Consider the following 17119-nt stretch of genomic DNA (forward strand, 5'->3'; position numbering starts at 1 on the left):
AGCAATATTTCAGTAACATCATGGCGGGGAACACCAGAAATGGGCTTCACACATTGTACCTATGTGGGGAATCAAACCCGGGTCTTCGGCGTGACGGGCGAACATATTAACCACTAGTCTACCCCACCGCCCCGTCGAAACAAAGATGTATATATACATTTGGAACAATTTCCAAAATACAATTTTCGTTATCGACCACCTTGAATGGTACATCGCCACACTTAATATGTAGCCTGTATGTTGTGTTTCAATACGCCTACCTTGTACCTGCATCAGGAGCTGCCTTCAACTATGACAACGACAAGGCAGATGGGCGCATCTCGGACAAGACGTTATGTATGGTGGCCCGGCAGGGACAAAATGACGAGTACAGACACTACGATGTCCACAGCCTGTACGGCTGGAGCCAGACAATGTCTACCTTACAGTAAGTACACCATATACCACTGGATTTCTGGCAAGAAAAAGGGTTTTCGAACTGCATCGCTTTCGGCTACCGTCCCACATTGCCAAACAATAACACAACGGCATCATGCACGGGATATATGTCCTGGAAAGGTAGCCGAGGTGAAGAGAGTTATGTTCTCCTTTCAGTATATGACAGATTGCATGACCTCTTGTAGTGACTAATAATGTCATTTAGCTAATATTTGCACACCCGCATTCCCCTCGATCCGCCCCGGGGCCACGTACGTTGCACTAGTGAGTGACAGAATGATTATAGTTAAAAACCGCGGCATCAGCGATGACGTTGCTGTGAGTTCTTCAAAGTAGATAGAAATAGTAGCATTTGATAGAGTCCAAAATTTCCTTGCCAACCATCGAAACGTCAAACTTAGAACAAAGCACCAGGACGCCTTATCTATATGGTCAAACTTGTCAATGTGCATTTTGTATCCAGGGGTCTGCAGCAAGCTACAGGAAAGCGTGGTATCGTCATCTCCCGGTCAACGTTCCCGGGTAGTGGCAAGGACGCTGGACACTGGCTAGGGGATAACAGAAGTGATTGGGATGATATGAGATTATCAATCATCGGTAAGTAAAAAATATATATTCATCAAAACATGTCCTCAGGATTAATTATATAACCGTTTTGGGCATATATTTGCCTCAAATTACCAAGGTAAATTCTGCATCCTAAGCGGTGCATCTGCATCAAATACAAAACGTAATCCACATGTACGGTATTGTCTGAAGCAGTGGGAGCACCGACAATAGCATATACTACAATCTCTGTGATGTGACATTTCGTCTGAAAGGACCTATTCCGCTTTTCTTGGGTCGTCATGCTAGCTCAGAACTGAATGCAGCCTGACAAGAGGAAATCTTACATGACAAATACAACAAATGCAAATATACATTTGATTTACACATTCAAACATGCTAATTCATCGATGTCTTTTCAGGTATTCTGGAGTTTAATTTGTTTGGAATACCCTACGTAAGTAAAACGGATATGCAGTTATTCTCAATACACACATATAACTGTCTACTGGCATTACCTGCCAGTTCAGAATTGATATACATAAGTATAAAAGTATACAACAAGATAAAGGAAAAAGTTTACACTGATATCACACAATGGTTTCCCTTCAATATGTTCACACTGATATATTTTATACCTACAGATTGGAGCTGATATCTGTGGCTACTTTGACAACACTACGGCGGAGTTGTGTGGTCGTTGGATGCAGCTCGGAGCGTTCTATACGTTCAGTCGCAATCACAATGGTCTCGGCTATATAGTAGGTGGCACATTGATTTGTTATGTAATACACTTTTGTTGTACACAGATAGCGTCATAAATGCAATAAATCCAAAACTCTTGCCGGCTTTTAATATCTTGCTGCCTTCACTGAAACCTTTCTTTTCAGTTATTATTTTTTGTAAGCTTGTAAAATTAGTCATTTTCAGAAATACCAATAGCACATGGCATTAATATTACTTTGGATATGTATGTACAAACTTTGTTAACTTTCTTCGATGCTGACTAGTTTACATTTTTGGTGTCAGGTGTTATATTTTTGTTTAAGAATCAAGATCCTGGTGCATTTGGCGATGACGTTGTCCGTATGTCGAGGGACGCCATGAACACCCGCTACAGACTCTTGCCTCACCTGTACTCGCTGTTCTACTTCGCACACACTAAAGGAGAGACAGTCATCAGGGCTCTGGTCCATGTGTAGGATGATCATATTATTCAGATATGCACACTCTTTAATGTTCAGGTTTTCTAACGTAGATCCGACAACTATAATTTCAATTTCATAGTAACTATAGTTTATGGTTAGCGTTTAAGTTTATTGGCGTTTTTAAGACAAGTTCGACTTGTTCCACACGCACGCACACACACACACCAAAGATGAGAATATCTTTCTGAAATAAAGCTGAAATAGGAAATCTGAGACGAAGTTCAACTTCTTGGGAACTATATTTTCATTGTAACTTCTTGTTTCAGCTTTCCAAAGGACAAGAATACTTACAACAACCATGAGCAGTTCCTGTGGGGCGGAGGGCTTCTTATATCGCCCATACTGTACGAGGTGAGTAATTCCGCCTTAGTTGACGATGACTACAGTTCTGTAGAAACTTTTGCTGCTCAATGCCATGACCAATATACCGTATTGGTGAGCAATAACTTTGAATTTAATAAATGACTTGCAATGCATAACTATCATTTAATGTATCATTCACTTTGTTCCGTGAAACCATTGACGATAATATGAAACTTGATTTAGTGTTTTTGTTCTTTACAATTCAGAAACAAAAGCTTCTGAGAATGTACATACCTGACGGAAGATGGTACAATTATTACACGGTTAGTATCTGTACCTACCAGAGGAAACTCCTACTTTTTTAATTGTTAAATAGTTTGTACCTACTACTAACGACAATGTGGTACAAATTTCATTGTTAGTACATATGAGAAAAGGAAGTTCCTTTATAACATGGTTAATCTCTATATTGAACACAAGGTTATAATTTTATGTTGAGATAAATTTGGCTTTGTTCATCTCAATGAGTGAAAATATAAATAACTTTCACGACGTGCTCAGCCACGATTCAAAATTTCAGTTACTTACAGGGGAGGACATATTCACCAGCTTTTAACAAGAAAAGTCGAATCTATTTATTATGCATGTATTAAATGTGGTGATTTGTACATAGTAGTGAGTATCAGAGGAAGAGCACCCTGCTATTTCACATTCACTCACTCATTCACTCGGATTCATTTGCTTCCGTATCTATCTTTATCATCTCAAACAACGGAAACGTATTATAAGATTAACTCTGTACTGATCTCTGGTAATGTTTTCAGATGGAAGAGGTCACTAAAGCTGGACAGATGTACCTGGACGTCCCGGTCAAGCCGGACACACCAGCACAGCTTCATCTTCGCGGCGGATATATCATCGTTACCCAGGAACCAGCGAACAATACACATTTCAGGTGAAATGAGACAACTGATAAAAAAATACAATCTGACAGATTTTCTCATGACATTGATCTTATAATTTCAGTTCTTTACTCTAAATATGCTTTCATACGATATTAATGTCCGTTGAGTTTGCTAAACTGTATGTAAGCATAATGAATACGGGGATTAGGAAAACTGGCTTATTCACTTTTAACGTCGTGTCCTTAAACTGAGAATGACTGCCACCTACCTCAGTGATAGCACAATGCTTGTAACCGATGATATATGTTGTGTGTCTGTGTGTTGCTTAACACCCCACTGAGCGGTATTCCAGTTACATGCGGGCGGTCTGTAAATCCCTGAGTAATAATCCCCGAAATAATCCACATGCAAATGGGAACGACGACATGACTTGTTGAAGATCCATATGTTCACCTAAAGTCACCGCGGGAATGTTATGTGTTCACTTTGTTACTGGTTTTCTCTACCTTCAAGTCGCAAGAATCCATTCACGGTGCTGGTCCCTCTGTCTCCTATCAATGAAGCTAAAGGTTGGCTGTACTGGGATGACGGAGAATCTATCGGTAAGTACCCACAAACTGAAATGACACACCGTATGATAATACGTAAAACGACTGTTTGGGACGCAATAATACTGTGTAATTGTTATGGTTATAGTATGTGAATAATTCTGCATGTCAAATCTCTTGTCTCTTGAATACCATGGAATAAAATTAACGTTTACCTGCTTTCTATGCGAAAAATAGATTAATCATTCTTCAGCCGGGTACATTTCGATGTGACAGAATTGCGTCATTGGCTCAGAATTCCACACAAGCATTTCATTGTTGATTTGCATTTAAACAAGCCTTTTCCTTAAAGTGTGGTTTGTTGTTTAACGCCACACTCAGCAATATTTCAGATATATGGCGGGGCTCTGTAAATAATCGAGTCTTGACCAAACAACCTAGTAATCAGCATCATAAGCATCGATCTACCCAATTCGGATACAATGACATGTGTCAACCAAGTCTTATTCTCGCAGTAATCCTTACAAATTCTGTTTCAGATACATATGAAAAGGGAAATTATTACATGTCAACCCTTTATGCCCATGACGTAAGTACATTTCTTTCAATGACCTCCCAAATCTTTAAAGTTGGTTGGTTACAACATGTTTTCACATATTTAACAGGTGCTGTTATTTTCTCCTTAATATAAGACATACATTGCTAGGTTGAAAAATCTTTGTTGTATTTACAAATAGTAAAACGTACTTTCTAATATGACAAACAAATTTCTATTTTGACAGGGTGTACTAGACATGACTATTGACCACAACACGCTGTCTGAGGTCGACGACCTCTACATAGACAACGTCATTGTCCTCGGCGTGGAGGTGCAGGTTAACCTCGTTAGACTGGTGTCTGAAAACAGAGACCTCAACTTCACATATGATGCAGACACAAAGGTAGGTAAATCCCATCGCCCGACGCCCGGGACAAGTCAGTTTTCATTTCGGGCAATCAAATAATGACATCTTACTTGTCCGTGGGCTACTAGATAATTTCCACTTATGGTTTCAAACTGCAAATAAACTTTGATTTAATTTCATATCTGCTGAAAGTGTAGCTATTAAATTTCGCAATGATAATAAAGTAGAGTTTTCTTTCTTTGCTATTTATCACTTTTCAATAAATAGGCCAGTAAACATTAACATCAAATACCATATTGATTTATTCCTTCATAATTACATCATCATGATTATTTCATAAAATCAGGGCAAGTGGAAAATTAGTCAGGACAAGTTACTTTCTTAAAGTCACTTGCCCTGTGGCAAGTGTCTTTTTAAAATATCTTTGAACCCCTGGCCTCTTCTTTATAGATTATGCCAATATAATGATAGACTAAACATAATATGACTAAGTGGGTGAGTGAGTTTAGTTTTACGCCGCTTTTAGCAATAATCCAGTAATATCACGGCGGGAGACACCAGAAATGGGCTTCACACGTTGGACCTGTGAGGGGAATCGAACCCGGTCTTCCTCTAGGCTACCCTACCGTCCCCAAGAGTTAAATATATTCTGGAGGTATTTAATATAAAACTGCTCCCAAACAATCAGCTAATTGTTTAGCAATGCAGAACTGTTTTTCTGGATTATTTCAGATTCTGAATATCACCGATGACCTCCCCATAAATCAGCCGTTCCAACTCCAGTGGACGTGAGTATAATGACATAATTAATTCCTCCTCACACACCATGACTGACTGACTGACTGAGTTTGGTTTTACGCAGCTTTTAGCAATATTCCAGCAACATCACGGCTGGGGACACCAGAAATGGGCTTCACACATTGTACCCATGTGGGGATTCGAACCCGGGTCTTAGGCGTGACGAGCCAACGCTTTAACCACTGGGCTACCCCACCGCCCCACAACCCTATGACTCTAGCAGATTGTTTTAACTGGACTGACATGTTTATTAGAATTATTTGATTAGGATTACCAATGATTGTATGATCTTCTGCGGAAACCGGCGGTTGGTATAAATTTTCTCATCTTGAAAGATAAATTCTGATTAAATAATCAGTTTTGGTATACCTACATTACAATACAATAGTAACAATGGAGAATAGTAATGGCCATTCGTGGACGTCATTACCTTCTCACCGCCTCCGTGGTGTAGTGGTTAAAGCGTCCGCCCGGAGAGCGGAAGGTCGCGGGTTCGATCCCCGACCGCGTCATACCAAAAGACGTTAAAATATGGTACTTGTTGGTCCCTGCCTGGCGCTCGGCATTAATGGGTACAACAAGGACTGGTCGGCTCGGAGTCAATATAATGTGTCTGAGTGGGGTATATATGCTTCACTGCGGCAGGGTATCTCAGTGGGCTAGCACTATAAAACCAGCTTAAGTCTGGGCTAGTACAAGCAGCCGCACATACACATACACACACATGCACGTCGTCATATGAGCGAAATATTCTCAAGCACGACGTAAAAACCCAATTTCACCTCACCTCATTACCTTCTCGAGAACAGTTGCTAAACATACCAGATCAGATCAATAGCCTACAGTTATGTATACTCATACACTATAGCAAATGAACAAACGCCTTTACAACAGGTATTGACCTACCGTTTTAATATATATATTTACAAAGGCACTAGGTGTTCGTGGAGCACATTAGCATGTCCAAGATAACTGTAGTCGTGCACCATCACAGAATGAATGAGCTGTATGAACTCTATATCCTCTAGGTCAGCATCGGCCGATGACTACGAGAAGATTGACTGCTACCCAGAAGTCCAAGGTAATGTTGTCACGGTCAACGAGACTTCCTGTATGCAAAGACACTGCATCTACGCAGACGCAGAAGACACTTCCGTCCCGGATTGCTACTTCCGCCAGAGCAACTACGGCTACAGTGTTTCAGGGGCTGTGGAGCAGACTCCCTTGGGATTCCGGATACCATTGACCAGGATTGAAAGTTCCCCTGGTCCGTTTGGAAAGGACATTACTAATCTGACGTTTGAAGTGGAAGAACTTGACAACAACTTGCTCAGATTTAAGGTGAGACATGAAATTACACATTTGTCCCAGAAATGTTTGGTCTGGTTCTACAGACTCAGGTCAAAGTCCCATACATTTATATACATCACTTGGTGCCAAATATACACACAATAATGTAGCTACGTCAAAACGTCAACGCCAATAAATTAATTTATCATTCTCGAATATCTGACTCTTATAAGACTTTTCATGAGGCTTTAAAGTGTTTTGTAAGCACTGCTTAGAAATTATGGTACGGAAGAGCATCGCACATCACAGTTAAAACCATTTTTGCGCCATTGCCGTAACCCTCCTACAGCAATCTACCTATAATATCAGAAGATCAAAATGGCATTAACAGTTTGCTTCTCTGCAAATCTGATCCTCATTTCATGTGTGGTAGTTGTGAAAGCTTGCTTCAAAAATTAAAACTGCGGCGGCCATTTCTTTCGTCCAGTTCTACGACCCGTCGTCCTCCCGGTATGAAGTTCCTGTTCCTCTGGAACTGCCGAAGACAAGAGCTACGGTACCTCGATATCGGCTGGACATCACCAATAATGAAACCTTCTCTTTCCGGATTATAAGGCTCAGTTCAGGAGCAGTCCTGTAAGTAGTCTGCCAACTCAGTAAGATGAATGAGTGAGCGAGTATGATTCTACGCCCCTTTTAACACTATGCCCAACATGCGTAGATGCCAGAGAAGCACTTCACTCAAGGTGGCCATGTCAGGAATCACACAGGGTCCTCTTATGCAACACACACCAGTTTTAATCTATAAAATTCGGGTTTTGGGGTCAATGTCTTATGATGATACCCCTTTATTTTGAAACTTAATTTATAGCCAGTTAATTAATGTCATATATATGAAATACTTCAAGGAAATGTATAATTCACTTTTCATTTCCACTGACTGACTGAGTTTGGTTTTACGCCGCTTTTAGCAATATTCCAGCGACATCACGGTGGGGGACACCAGAAATGGGCTTCACACATTGTACCCATGTGGGGATTCGAACCCGGGTCTTCGGCGTGACGAGCCAACGCTTTAACCACTAGGCTACCCCACCGCCCCTCTCATTTCCACTGGGCAGTGATATCAGCATATATAATCTCATACGACGCTCTGCAAATATACGTTCCTCCTTCGTTCAGTTGGTGTTTTCAGAACCCTGATATGTCTAGGTTCGGGGCAAACATATTTGGACGATGTTTTCTGCTCCTTCATGCCGAATGCCCCGTACCAACATGTTACAAAAACGATAATTGTATTTCCCTGTGTAAGTGGTTAAAACTGACATCTCCTCAGCTGGGACACTGGGGTCGGCGGCTTCACATTCGACGACCAGTTCCTCCAGATCGCCACCAGGCTTCCTTCCACCAACATCTACGGCTTCGGGGAGAACACCCATGACAAGTTCCGACATAATCTGTGGTTCAAGACATGGCCTATGTGGTCACGGGACCAATGGACGATGTACAGTGTGAGTCAGCTAGGTTTCCACAAAGTTCAACATCTGCTTTTATTTATCATTGCATTATCATAAAATCTACCGTTACTGTTGGCATATTTTTATTTATTATCAATTATAATAATCTCAGACCAGTACTATTAACCACACACAAGAATACCCATCACTAACCCATGCGTGTCGTAAGAGGCCACTAACGGGATCGGGTGGTCAGGCTCGCTGACTTGGTTGACACATGTCATCGGTTCCCCATTGCGCATATCGATGCTCATGCTGTGGATCACTGGATTGTCTGGTCCAGACTCGATTATTTACAAACCGCCGCCATATAGCTGGAATATTGCTGAGTGCGGCATAAAACTAAACTCACTCACTCACTCCCCTGATACGCCCTGACAGTGAACGCTATGTCCTTGATAATGGTAATGAAGCAAATATATTGAGGTTGTGTATTGCAGACGTACGAGAACCACTATGGCGTCCACCCCTTCTATATGGCTATGGAAGACGATGGCCAGTCCCATGGCGTTCTGTTGCTCAACAGTAATGCACAGGGTATGTATCTCTAGATGTGGAGACTCGAGGCAACTTCTATATAAAATGGATCTGTACATTGCTTCGTGTCACTTAATGACACGAGTACAGGTAAAACTTTCAGGAATTCTCACTAAGCATTATGATTTGTCCTCTCAAGTATCCCATTTCTCTTCATTTGCGAAGAGGCCTACACTAATCTTTTGTGATATGATCATAGACATAATTGAGAATGGCACCATCTCTGATTTATGAAGTCACCTAGACATTATTCCCCCAAATGACCCTTATTTTCGCCTTTTTCTCAGAAAATAGGTGAATACAATAACCTGCTAACAAAAAAGGTCGAATTATGTGTTACTGTGTTAATGCTGGAAGTTTCTCGGCAAGGTTTTGCAGTTTATGCAAACAAATGGGTTTTCTGACGTGATAATGTTACTGCACATGCAGTAGGAATGTGTCAGTTCTACAAGAGTCGGCTCTGTGATGCCATTTTGTATTTTCAAATTTTAGATTATTCCTTCACACCGCTACCAATGTTGATCTACCGAACCATCGGCGGCATCCTGGACTTCTACATGTTCCTTGGGCCGGAACCGGAGTCTGTAGTCCAGCAGTACACACAGGTAGTCTTCATACGGTAGCATGATCGTAAAACTGGCTTTTCACATTGCCATTGTTGTTAGAAACTGAACATGGATTTGCGAGTGAGTGAATACGTATTGCTTTACGCCGCTTTCAGCAATATTCCAGCAATATCACGGAAGGTCTTCAGTGTGACTAGCGGAGTCTTCAACCATTAAGCTACCCCACCGCCCCACATGGAATGGTGATGTTTAAGGTCTATTTCCCGGGTGGCACAACAAGAATACATTGATACCAGTGATGTTCTTACCCCAAGTATAGTTCATGTTTTTAATCGGGAATCCTTTGTTCTGTAATTTTAAGGGTCTTCAAATTGAAACAAATGCTACCCTTTTAAAAATCAATATGTTCGTGTGTACTACAGATAACTTTATGACATATATAACTCAGCTATATAGCTACAGCTATAATCATTACAAAGCATCAAGTTCAGCATCTGGCTGATTTGTCTAAGTCAACGTGTCGGTACATGTGATGCTGTAACGATGATGGTGTCGTGCAGGTGATCGGTCGTCCTTATATGCCGCCCTACTGGTCGCTGGGCTTCCAACTGTGCAGGTATGGCTACAACAATCTGTCGTCAATACAGGAAGCGGTAGACGCCACTAGGAATGCTGGGATACCCCATGTAAGTGCAGAACAGTCCTGACGTAGGGTACCACTTTTCGGTAGTGTCTGTAATCCCATCCGGAATTTGGTGATCATTTTTTTACAATTTACAAAGCACTCTGGAAGGTTTTCAAGGTGATTGGAGTTGCGGCCCTTTACAAAAGTGATTTCCAATTGTGCGCGTTCCTCCTATCCGTTGCCCCAATGTCATCTGCAGCAATGTTATGGTGCACACTTACGATGTAAAGGCACACAGATTGATCTTCCTATTAATTGTTTTACAACCCACAGCCAATATTAAAAGCCTTTTTGAATGTGATATAAATTAGGTATATAATTGATATCTTGCACCATTCATACGATAGATAAGAAAACATTGTCTACAAAATAAGGATATTGAGTGAATCGAGTTCTAAAACGCTTTCCAACCCAAAGTGGCTGTGAAGTCCACTGAGACTGAATTTAGTAGAATAGGATTAAACTTAGATTACAAGCGTATGTTATGGCAATGTGAGTTATACATAAGGTACATCACCATAGGCGGATCTAGAGGGCGCACCCCTCCTTTTGTCCTGAAAATACGTTCAATGGCCATTGAAACTCAGGTAAAAATGAAGTGTGCAACCCCACACCCCACACACCCCCAATAGTGTGCAACCCCCCACCCCCTGAAAAAGCTGCACCCGCCCCTGATCACTTAGATTGTCACCTTGGGGCCAAGACCCTGTAGAATACATCAAAAACCATTCCAACCATCGATTTGGCAAGCTCTGGGCAGAATGTTCTTGACTTTCATGTTCTATTTTGTGGATGTTTAATTTAAAGAGGATAACTTTATTCCTAGGGCCCATTGTTATTCCAGACCAATCTCACTCATTCTCATCAAAACTGAGACACATTCTTACCAGTATGAATACAAGTTGAATATTATGTGAATTCTTAGAAGTGTGAAGAAAATATACTCATCCATACAATCATTACCCACATGTATAAGAAGTAATTTCATGTGGTGTTTGTGTATTGTAGGACATCCAGTATGCTGACATCGATCACATGGACGAGCGGAAAGACTTCACCGTGGACGACGTCAACTTCCCCAGTCTCAACGACTACTTCAACAACCTCCGTGCTGGAGGCATGAGAAACATCATAATCCTGGTACGGGTAGTCAGTAAGTGAGTGAAAGAATGTACATTTACGCCGCTTTCAGCAATATTCCAGCAATATCACGGCGGGGGACACCAGAATTGGGTTCACACATTGTACCCATGTGGGGAATCGAATCTGAGTCTTCGGTGATGAGCGAAAGCACCACTAGGCTACCCCGCCGCCCCAGGTAATCAGTTATATCACACATGTCACATTGGGTACTTGTCCAACGTTTTACACAGTTGCGGTAGGTATGGTACACATCAGCATGAAACCGTATTATAGATTGACGACTGATATTCAACAACGTAAGGATTTTGAGTAAGGGAAGGTCCTATCAGTTACCACAGAGTTCCTGGTGAGATGTTTACCTTCGATCTCTAAATGGTGTATTTCTCATTGACCTGTAAATACTTTAATTATTATAGTGTTCTTAGTGCCTGAATTGGCATAAGTGCTATATTTGTCATAGAGTTACATTGTTTGTCGTTCTGCTGTAAATTATATATTTATCATTAACCTGTAAATGCTTTGTCATAGAGCTCTAAATGTTTTATTTGGGTTAGAGCTCTTAATGCTTCAGTTCATAATGTTCCTGAAGTATTACTGTATGCAAGAAGCTCCTGTAAATGCTTTGTCATAGAGCTCTAAATGTTTTATTTGGGTTAGAGCTCTTAATGCTTCAGTTCATAATGTTCCTGAAGTATTACTGTATGCAAGAAGCTCCTGTAAATGCTTTGTCATAGAGCTCTAAATGTTTTATTTGGGTTAGAGCTCTTAATGCTTCAGTTCATAATGTTCCTGAAGTATTACTGTATGCAAGAAGCTCCTGTAAATGCTTTGTCATAGAGCTCTAAATGTTTTATTTGGGTTAGAGCTCTTAATGCTTCAGTTCATAATGTTCCTGAAGTATTACTGTATGCAAGAAGCTCCTGTAAATGCTTTGTCATAGAGCTCTAAATGTTTTATTTGGGTTAGAGCTCTTAATGCTTCAGTTCATAATGTTCCTGAAGTATTACTGTATGCAAGAAGCTCCTGTAAATGCTTTGTCATAGAGCTCTAAATGTTTTATTTGGGTTAGAGCTCTTAATGCTTCAGTTCATAATGTTCTGAAGTATTTCTGTATGCAAGAAGCTCCTGTAAATGCTTTGTCATAGAGCTCTAAATGTTTTATTTGGGTTAGAGCTCTTAATGCTTCAGTTCATAATGTTCTGAAGTATTTCTGTATGCAAGAAGCTCCTGTAAATGCTTTGTCATAGAGCTCTAAATGTTTTATTTGGGTTAGAGCTCTTAATGCTTCAGTTCATAATGTTCCTGAAGTATTACTGTATGCAAGAAGCTCCTGTAAATGCTTTGTCATAGAGCTCTAAATGTTTTATTTGGGTTAGAGCTCTTAATGCTTCAGTTCATAATGTTCCTGAAGTATTACTGTATGCAAGAAGCTCCTGTAAATGCTTTGTCATAGAGTAAATGTTTTATTTGGGTTAGAGCTCTTAATGCTTCAGTTCATAATGTTCTGAAGTATTTCTGTATGCAAGAAGCTCCTGTAAATGCTTTGTCATAGAGCTCTAAATGTTTTATTTGGGTTAGAGCTCTTAATGCTTCAGTTCATAATGTTCCTGAAGTATTACTGTATGCAAGAAGCTCCTGTAAATGCTTTGTCATAGAGCTCTAAATGTTTTATTTGGGTTAGAGCTCTTAATGCTTCAGTTCATAATGTTCTGAAGTATTTCTGTATGCAAGAAGCTCCTGTAAATGCTTTGTCATAGAGCTCTAAATGTTTTATTTGGGTTAGAGCTCTTAATGCTTCAGTTCATAAAGTTCCTGAAGTATTTCTGTATGCAAGAAGCTAGTCAGTAATGGCAGCGTATGTGACTTTGGTCATCCCAGGACCCCGCCCTTGTCTCCAACAACACTGGCTACGTGCCCTACGAAGCAATGAAGGCGGTAAGCGGTAACATCATGTGGCCCAACGGTGTCGACATCCCCGAGGGAAGCAACGACACCGACAACGCCCTACTGGGATATGTAAGTAAGAGCAGAACTACTGCAATGATGGGGTCGTTTTACAGAATTATTGCAAGTGATATCGAGCAATCATCCAAATCTCACCTGTTCACATGGTGTCTAGTTGCCGGTGCAGAGTGCAGTTTATTGGACGTGTAGGAATTGTATCATCGGGGTTTTACAACACTCAAATTGGCACAAATTTATGTTGTGGTTAAGGTTTTTTATCACTTTATCCTTCCTGTCACATAGCCACCATGGGCCTTTTCTCCATCAGCCCTTGGCATCTGTGGTTTCAAGTGAATCACCTGACTGAGCTGTGAGTTTAAACTATTCACAATACGGAGACTTCATTTGTTTAAACTAATTGTTTTCTGAGAATCTGAAAACACCTTGGCTTCAATTCATCAGGTGTGGCCAAAGGGCAAGACGGTGTTCCCTGACTTCTTCAAGAACGACACAAGACGGGTGTGGGGCGAGCTGATCAACAACCACTCCCGCACTCTCTTCTTTGATGGACTTTGGATTGTAAGTTTTAACTAGGTTTCTCAAAGTTAGCCTTCCTGAATAAGTTATGTCCTCTAATGTTTTCAGTGAAAATAAACGTTTCATGTATTTCTTATCTCTTGGGTTATTTCTATACCACGTATAACCTATACATTAAAACTGACTCTTTCAATCAGGATATGAACGAACCTGCCAATTTCGGCACCAACGAAGAAAAAACCTTTCAACTGGCCTAAAAATGCCACGCCCTACTGGAGTTTGAAGTGTCCTACTGGCAGCTTGGAGGACCCACCTTACAGGACTCGTGAGTGTGTTACTGATAGCAAAATACATCAGTATCTTCTGTTTGTTTAATAGCTTCTTAGGAAGAGATGCGTATTTAACAGTAATTAATACCATTAAGTATATTATCACACAATTAATGTGACAGGACAAATTACAAATGCATGGACTTAGTGAGCCGTGTATGAAATGCGCATCACGAAAGCGCACGTAAAATATCCTAATCATCATCATCATCGTCATCATAAGTGAGTCAAACTAGTTCGGACTATTATATATACCTGTGTACCCATGCGTTAACGTTACTCAGGGGCCTCCTTCCACTACGACAAGGCTGACAGACTGGCCCGCATCTCGGACAAGACAATCTGTATGACAGCTGTGCAGGGAGAGCGTGGGGAGTATCAGCATTACAATGTCCACAGTCTGTATGGCTGGAGCCAGACTGAACCCACTCTGAGGTGAGACGGCATGACTGCCCTCAAACGTTACAATCACCCCTCCCAAACGTTAGTTACAATGACCCCTCCCAAACGTGAGTTACAATGACCCCTCCCAAACGATAGTTACAATGACCCCTCCCAAATGTTAGTTACAATGACCCCTCCCAAACGTCAGTTATAATCACCCCTCCCAAACGTGAGTTACAATTACCCCTCCCAAACGTTAGTTACAATGACCCCTCCCAAATGTTAGTTACAATGACCCCGCACAAACGTCTCCCAAACGTCAGTTACAATTACCCCTCCCAAACGTTAGTTACAATGACCCCTCCCAAACGTGAGTTACAATTACCCCTCCCAAACGTTAGTTACAATGACCCCTCCAAAACGTGAGTTATAATAACCCCTCTCATGTGTGCAACCATGCACCACTGCCTCTGTGGCCACCAAGATTTAGTGGCAGGTAGGACTTTATCAAATAAATACCTGGAACTGTGCCTTCACATATAAACCTGTTGCCATATACCTGGAACATTGCCCGCCTCTGTAGTGTAGTGGTTAGAGCGTCCGCCCGGAGAGCGGAAGGTCGCGGGTTCGATCCCCGAACGCGTCATACCAAAATACGTTAAAATATGGTACTTGTTGGTCCCTGCCTGGCGCTCGGCATTAATGGGTACAACAAGGACTGGTCAGCTCGGAGTCAGTATAATGTGTCTGAGTGGGATATTCATGCTTCACTGCGGCATGGTATCTCAGTGGGCTAGCACTATAAAACCAGCTTTAGTCTGGGCTAGTACAAGCAGCCGCACATACACATACACACGCATGCACGTCGTCATATGAGCGAAATATTCTCCAGCGCGACGTTAAACCCAATTTCACCTCACCTCACCATACCTGGAATATTGCCCGTTACCATACATACATTTTCCTGGAGTATCTCAGAGTGCAGATTTAAAGAACAACCAAGTTTGGAACCCACTAAAGAAGAGTAGGAGCCATACCGAATATAATATAATCAGTAATAGCACACTATTTTAATTTTAATATGTATTCCTTCAAATTGCATGTAAAACTCCACTCACCACTACAGGCAGTAACACTCAATAAAGTTTACCCTATGTCCATCACAGGGCCTTGCAACAGGCGACTGGCAAGCGTGGCATTGTCGTGACCAGATCCACTTTCCCGGGCAGCGGCAAGCACTCTGGCCACTGGCTGGGGGACAACGCCAGCAAATGGAGGGACATGATGGTCTCGGTCACAGGTACGAGGCGCTATCGACTGCCTTTACTATCATGGTTTATATTCCACCGTTAGGTAACTCACTAGTTATCAGCTGTAGCAATCATGTTATAATATCTGAATTGGTGATATAACGGCCTTGTGAAGAAATATCGGAATCGATATATTAAGTGTTTGGGGAAAATATAATCTTACTTGTATTAGAAAAGGTTCGCAAAGTCGTTCTTCCCATCAACTATAAGATTGTGGAACAATTTACCTACAGATGTAAGAAATTGTACTTCACTATCAAAGTTTAAATCGAGCATAATAACATCATTTAACTAATTTTTCTTACGGTACTAGAAAAGGTAACATATTGTAATTACATACTCAACTACGTCATGAAGCTAGTAGATTAAGTTACGATCTGTACAGAGTAGGGCTAATCACTGATCCATCCTGCGCATGTGGAAACCCATGCGAAAATGCTCATCACTACTTCTTAGAATGTTCTTTATACAATCAACATAGAAAGATCATGCTTAAAGCTATTCAAGATGTATGTGGTTGTAATTCTGTGATTACACTATCTGTTATTTTAAACGGCCTTGCAGATCTGACAAATCATAAAAATGAAATTATATTAAAAAATGTACATCAATATATATGCAAATCTAAACGATTCCAGTAGTCTTCTCTCTATACACCTTTTGTATTATAGCATTTCCCCCTGTTATCTTTCAGTCTTTCTCTGTCTCTGTTTCTAATAATTGCTTGTGATGTAATTAGTTATTGTAAATATCTTGGAGAGGGGTTTAATAAGTTGAACGAACTTGTCCCCGATCCTTTTCACATTGTGAATAAAATATGTTTAAACTAAAAGATTCGGCTAGTCGGTGCGTGATATGGTTGGATGCGTATTATTGTTATTATTAATCCAAATGTGTGGGATGTCGTGTATATTATCAATCAATTGGTTGTCTGACTTCATTATTTGCAATCTACCATCATATACCTGGAGTATTTGGGAATGCGGCGGAGGCAGAGGTTTTCTAATAAACAACTGAATAAAGTGGTGTTTTTCTCGCAGGCATCCTTGAGTTCAACCTCTTTGGTATCCCGTATGTAAGTATACAGCTTGTGAAATTGTAGGTTTGGAAACAAAGAACGAGGCATATATTAGTGGTTTGTCTCTATTCAGGACCGTAGGCCCCAGGCTAACGGTGCAAGTATATATTGTTTACAAGCAGAGTGGATTTCTCTTCATTATATTTTG

General features: G+C 40.9%; 1 protein-coding gene across 1 annotated transcript in view; it reads left to right on the forward strand.

Annotated features, from left to right (window-relative positions):
* Positions 1-17119, forward strand: part of LOC124254995 (sucrase-isomaltase, intestinal-like) — a 63706-nt gene that overhangs the window by 36686 nt on the left and 9901 nt on the right. The window contains 26 exon segments of the mRNA XM_046688836.1: positions 277-427; positions 902-1035; positions 1407-1441; positions 1629-1745; positions 2034-2182; positions 2459-2543; positions 2762-2818; positions 3320-3450; positions 3914-4002; positions 4488-4537; positions 4731-4889; positions 5586-5641; positions 6680-6992; positions 7429-7577; positions 8278-8452; positions 8899-8995; positions 9488-9600; positions 10122-10247; positions 11255-11386; positions 13268-13405; positions 13796-13912; positions 14068-14106; positions 14108-14199; positions 14515-14634; positions 15750-15883; positions 16934-16968. Of these exon segments, the coding sequence (XP_046544792.1) occupies positions 277-427; positions 902-1035; positions 1407-1441; positions 1629-1745; positions 2034-2182; positions 2459-2543; positions 2762-2818; positions 3320-3450; positions 3914-4002; positions 4488-4537; positions 4731-4889; positions 5586-5641; positions 6680-6992; positions 7429-7577; positions 8278-8452; positions 8899-8995; positions 9488-9600; positions 10122-10247; positions 11255-11386; positions 13268-13405; positions 13796-13912; positions 14068-14106; positions 14108-14199; positions 14515-14634; positions 15750-15883; positions 16934-16968 (2993 nt within the window).

The sequence above is a fragment of the Haliotis rubra genome, unplaced genomic scaffold (genome assembly GCF_003918875.1).
Source record: "Haliotis rubra isolate DU_JTF1 unplaced genomic scaffold, ASM391887v1 Scf59, whole genome shotgun sequence".
Classification (NCBI taxonomy): domain Eukaryota; kingdom Metazoa; phylum Mollusca; class Gastropoda; order Lepetellida; family Haliotidae; genus Haliotis; species Haliotis rubra.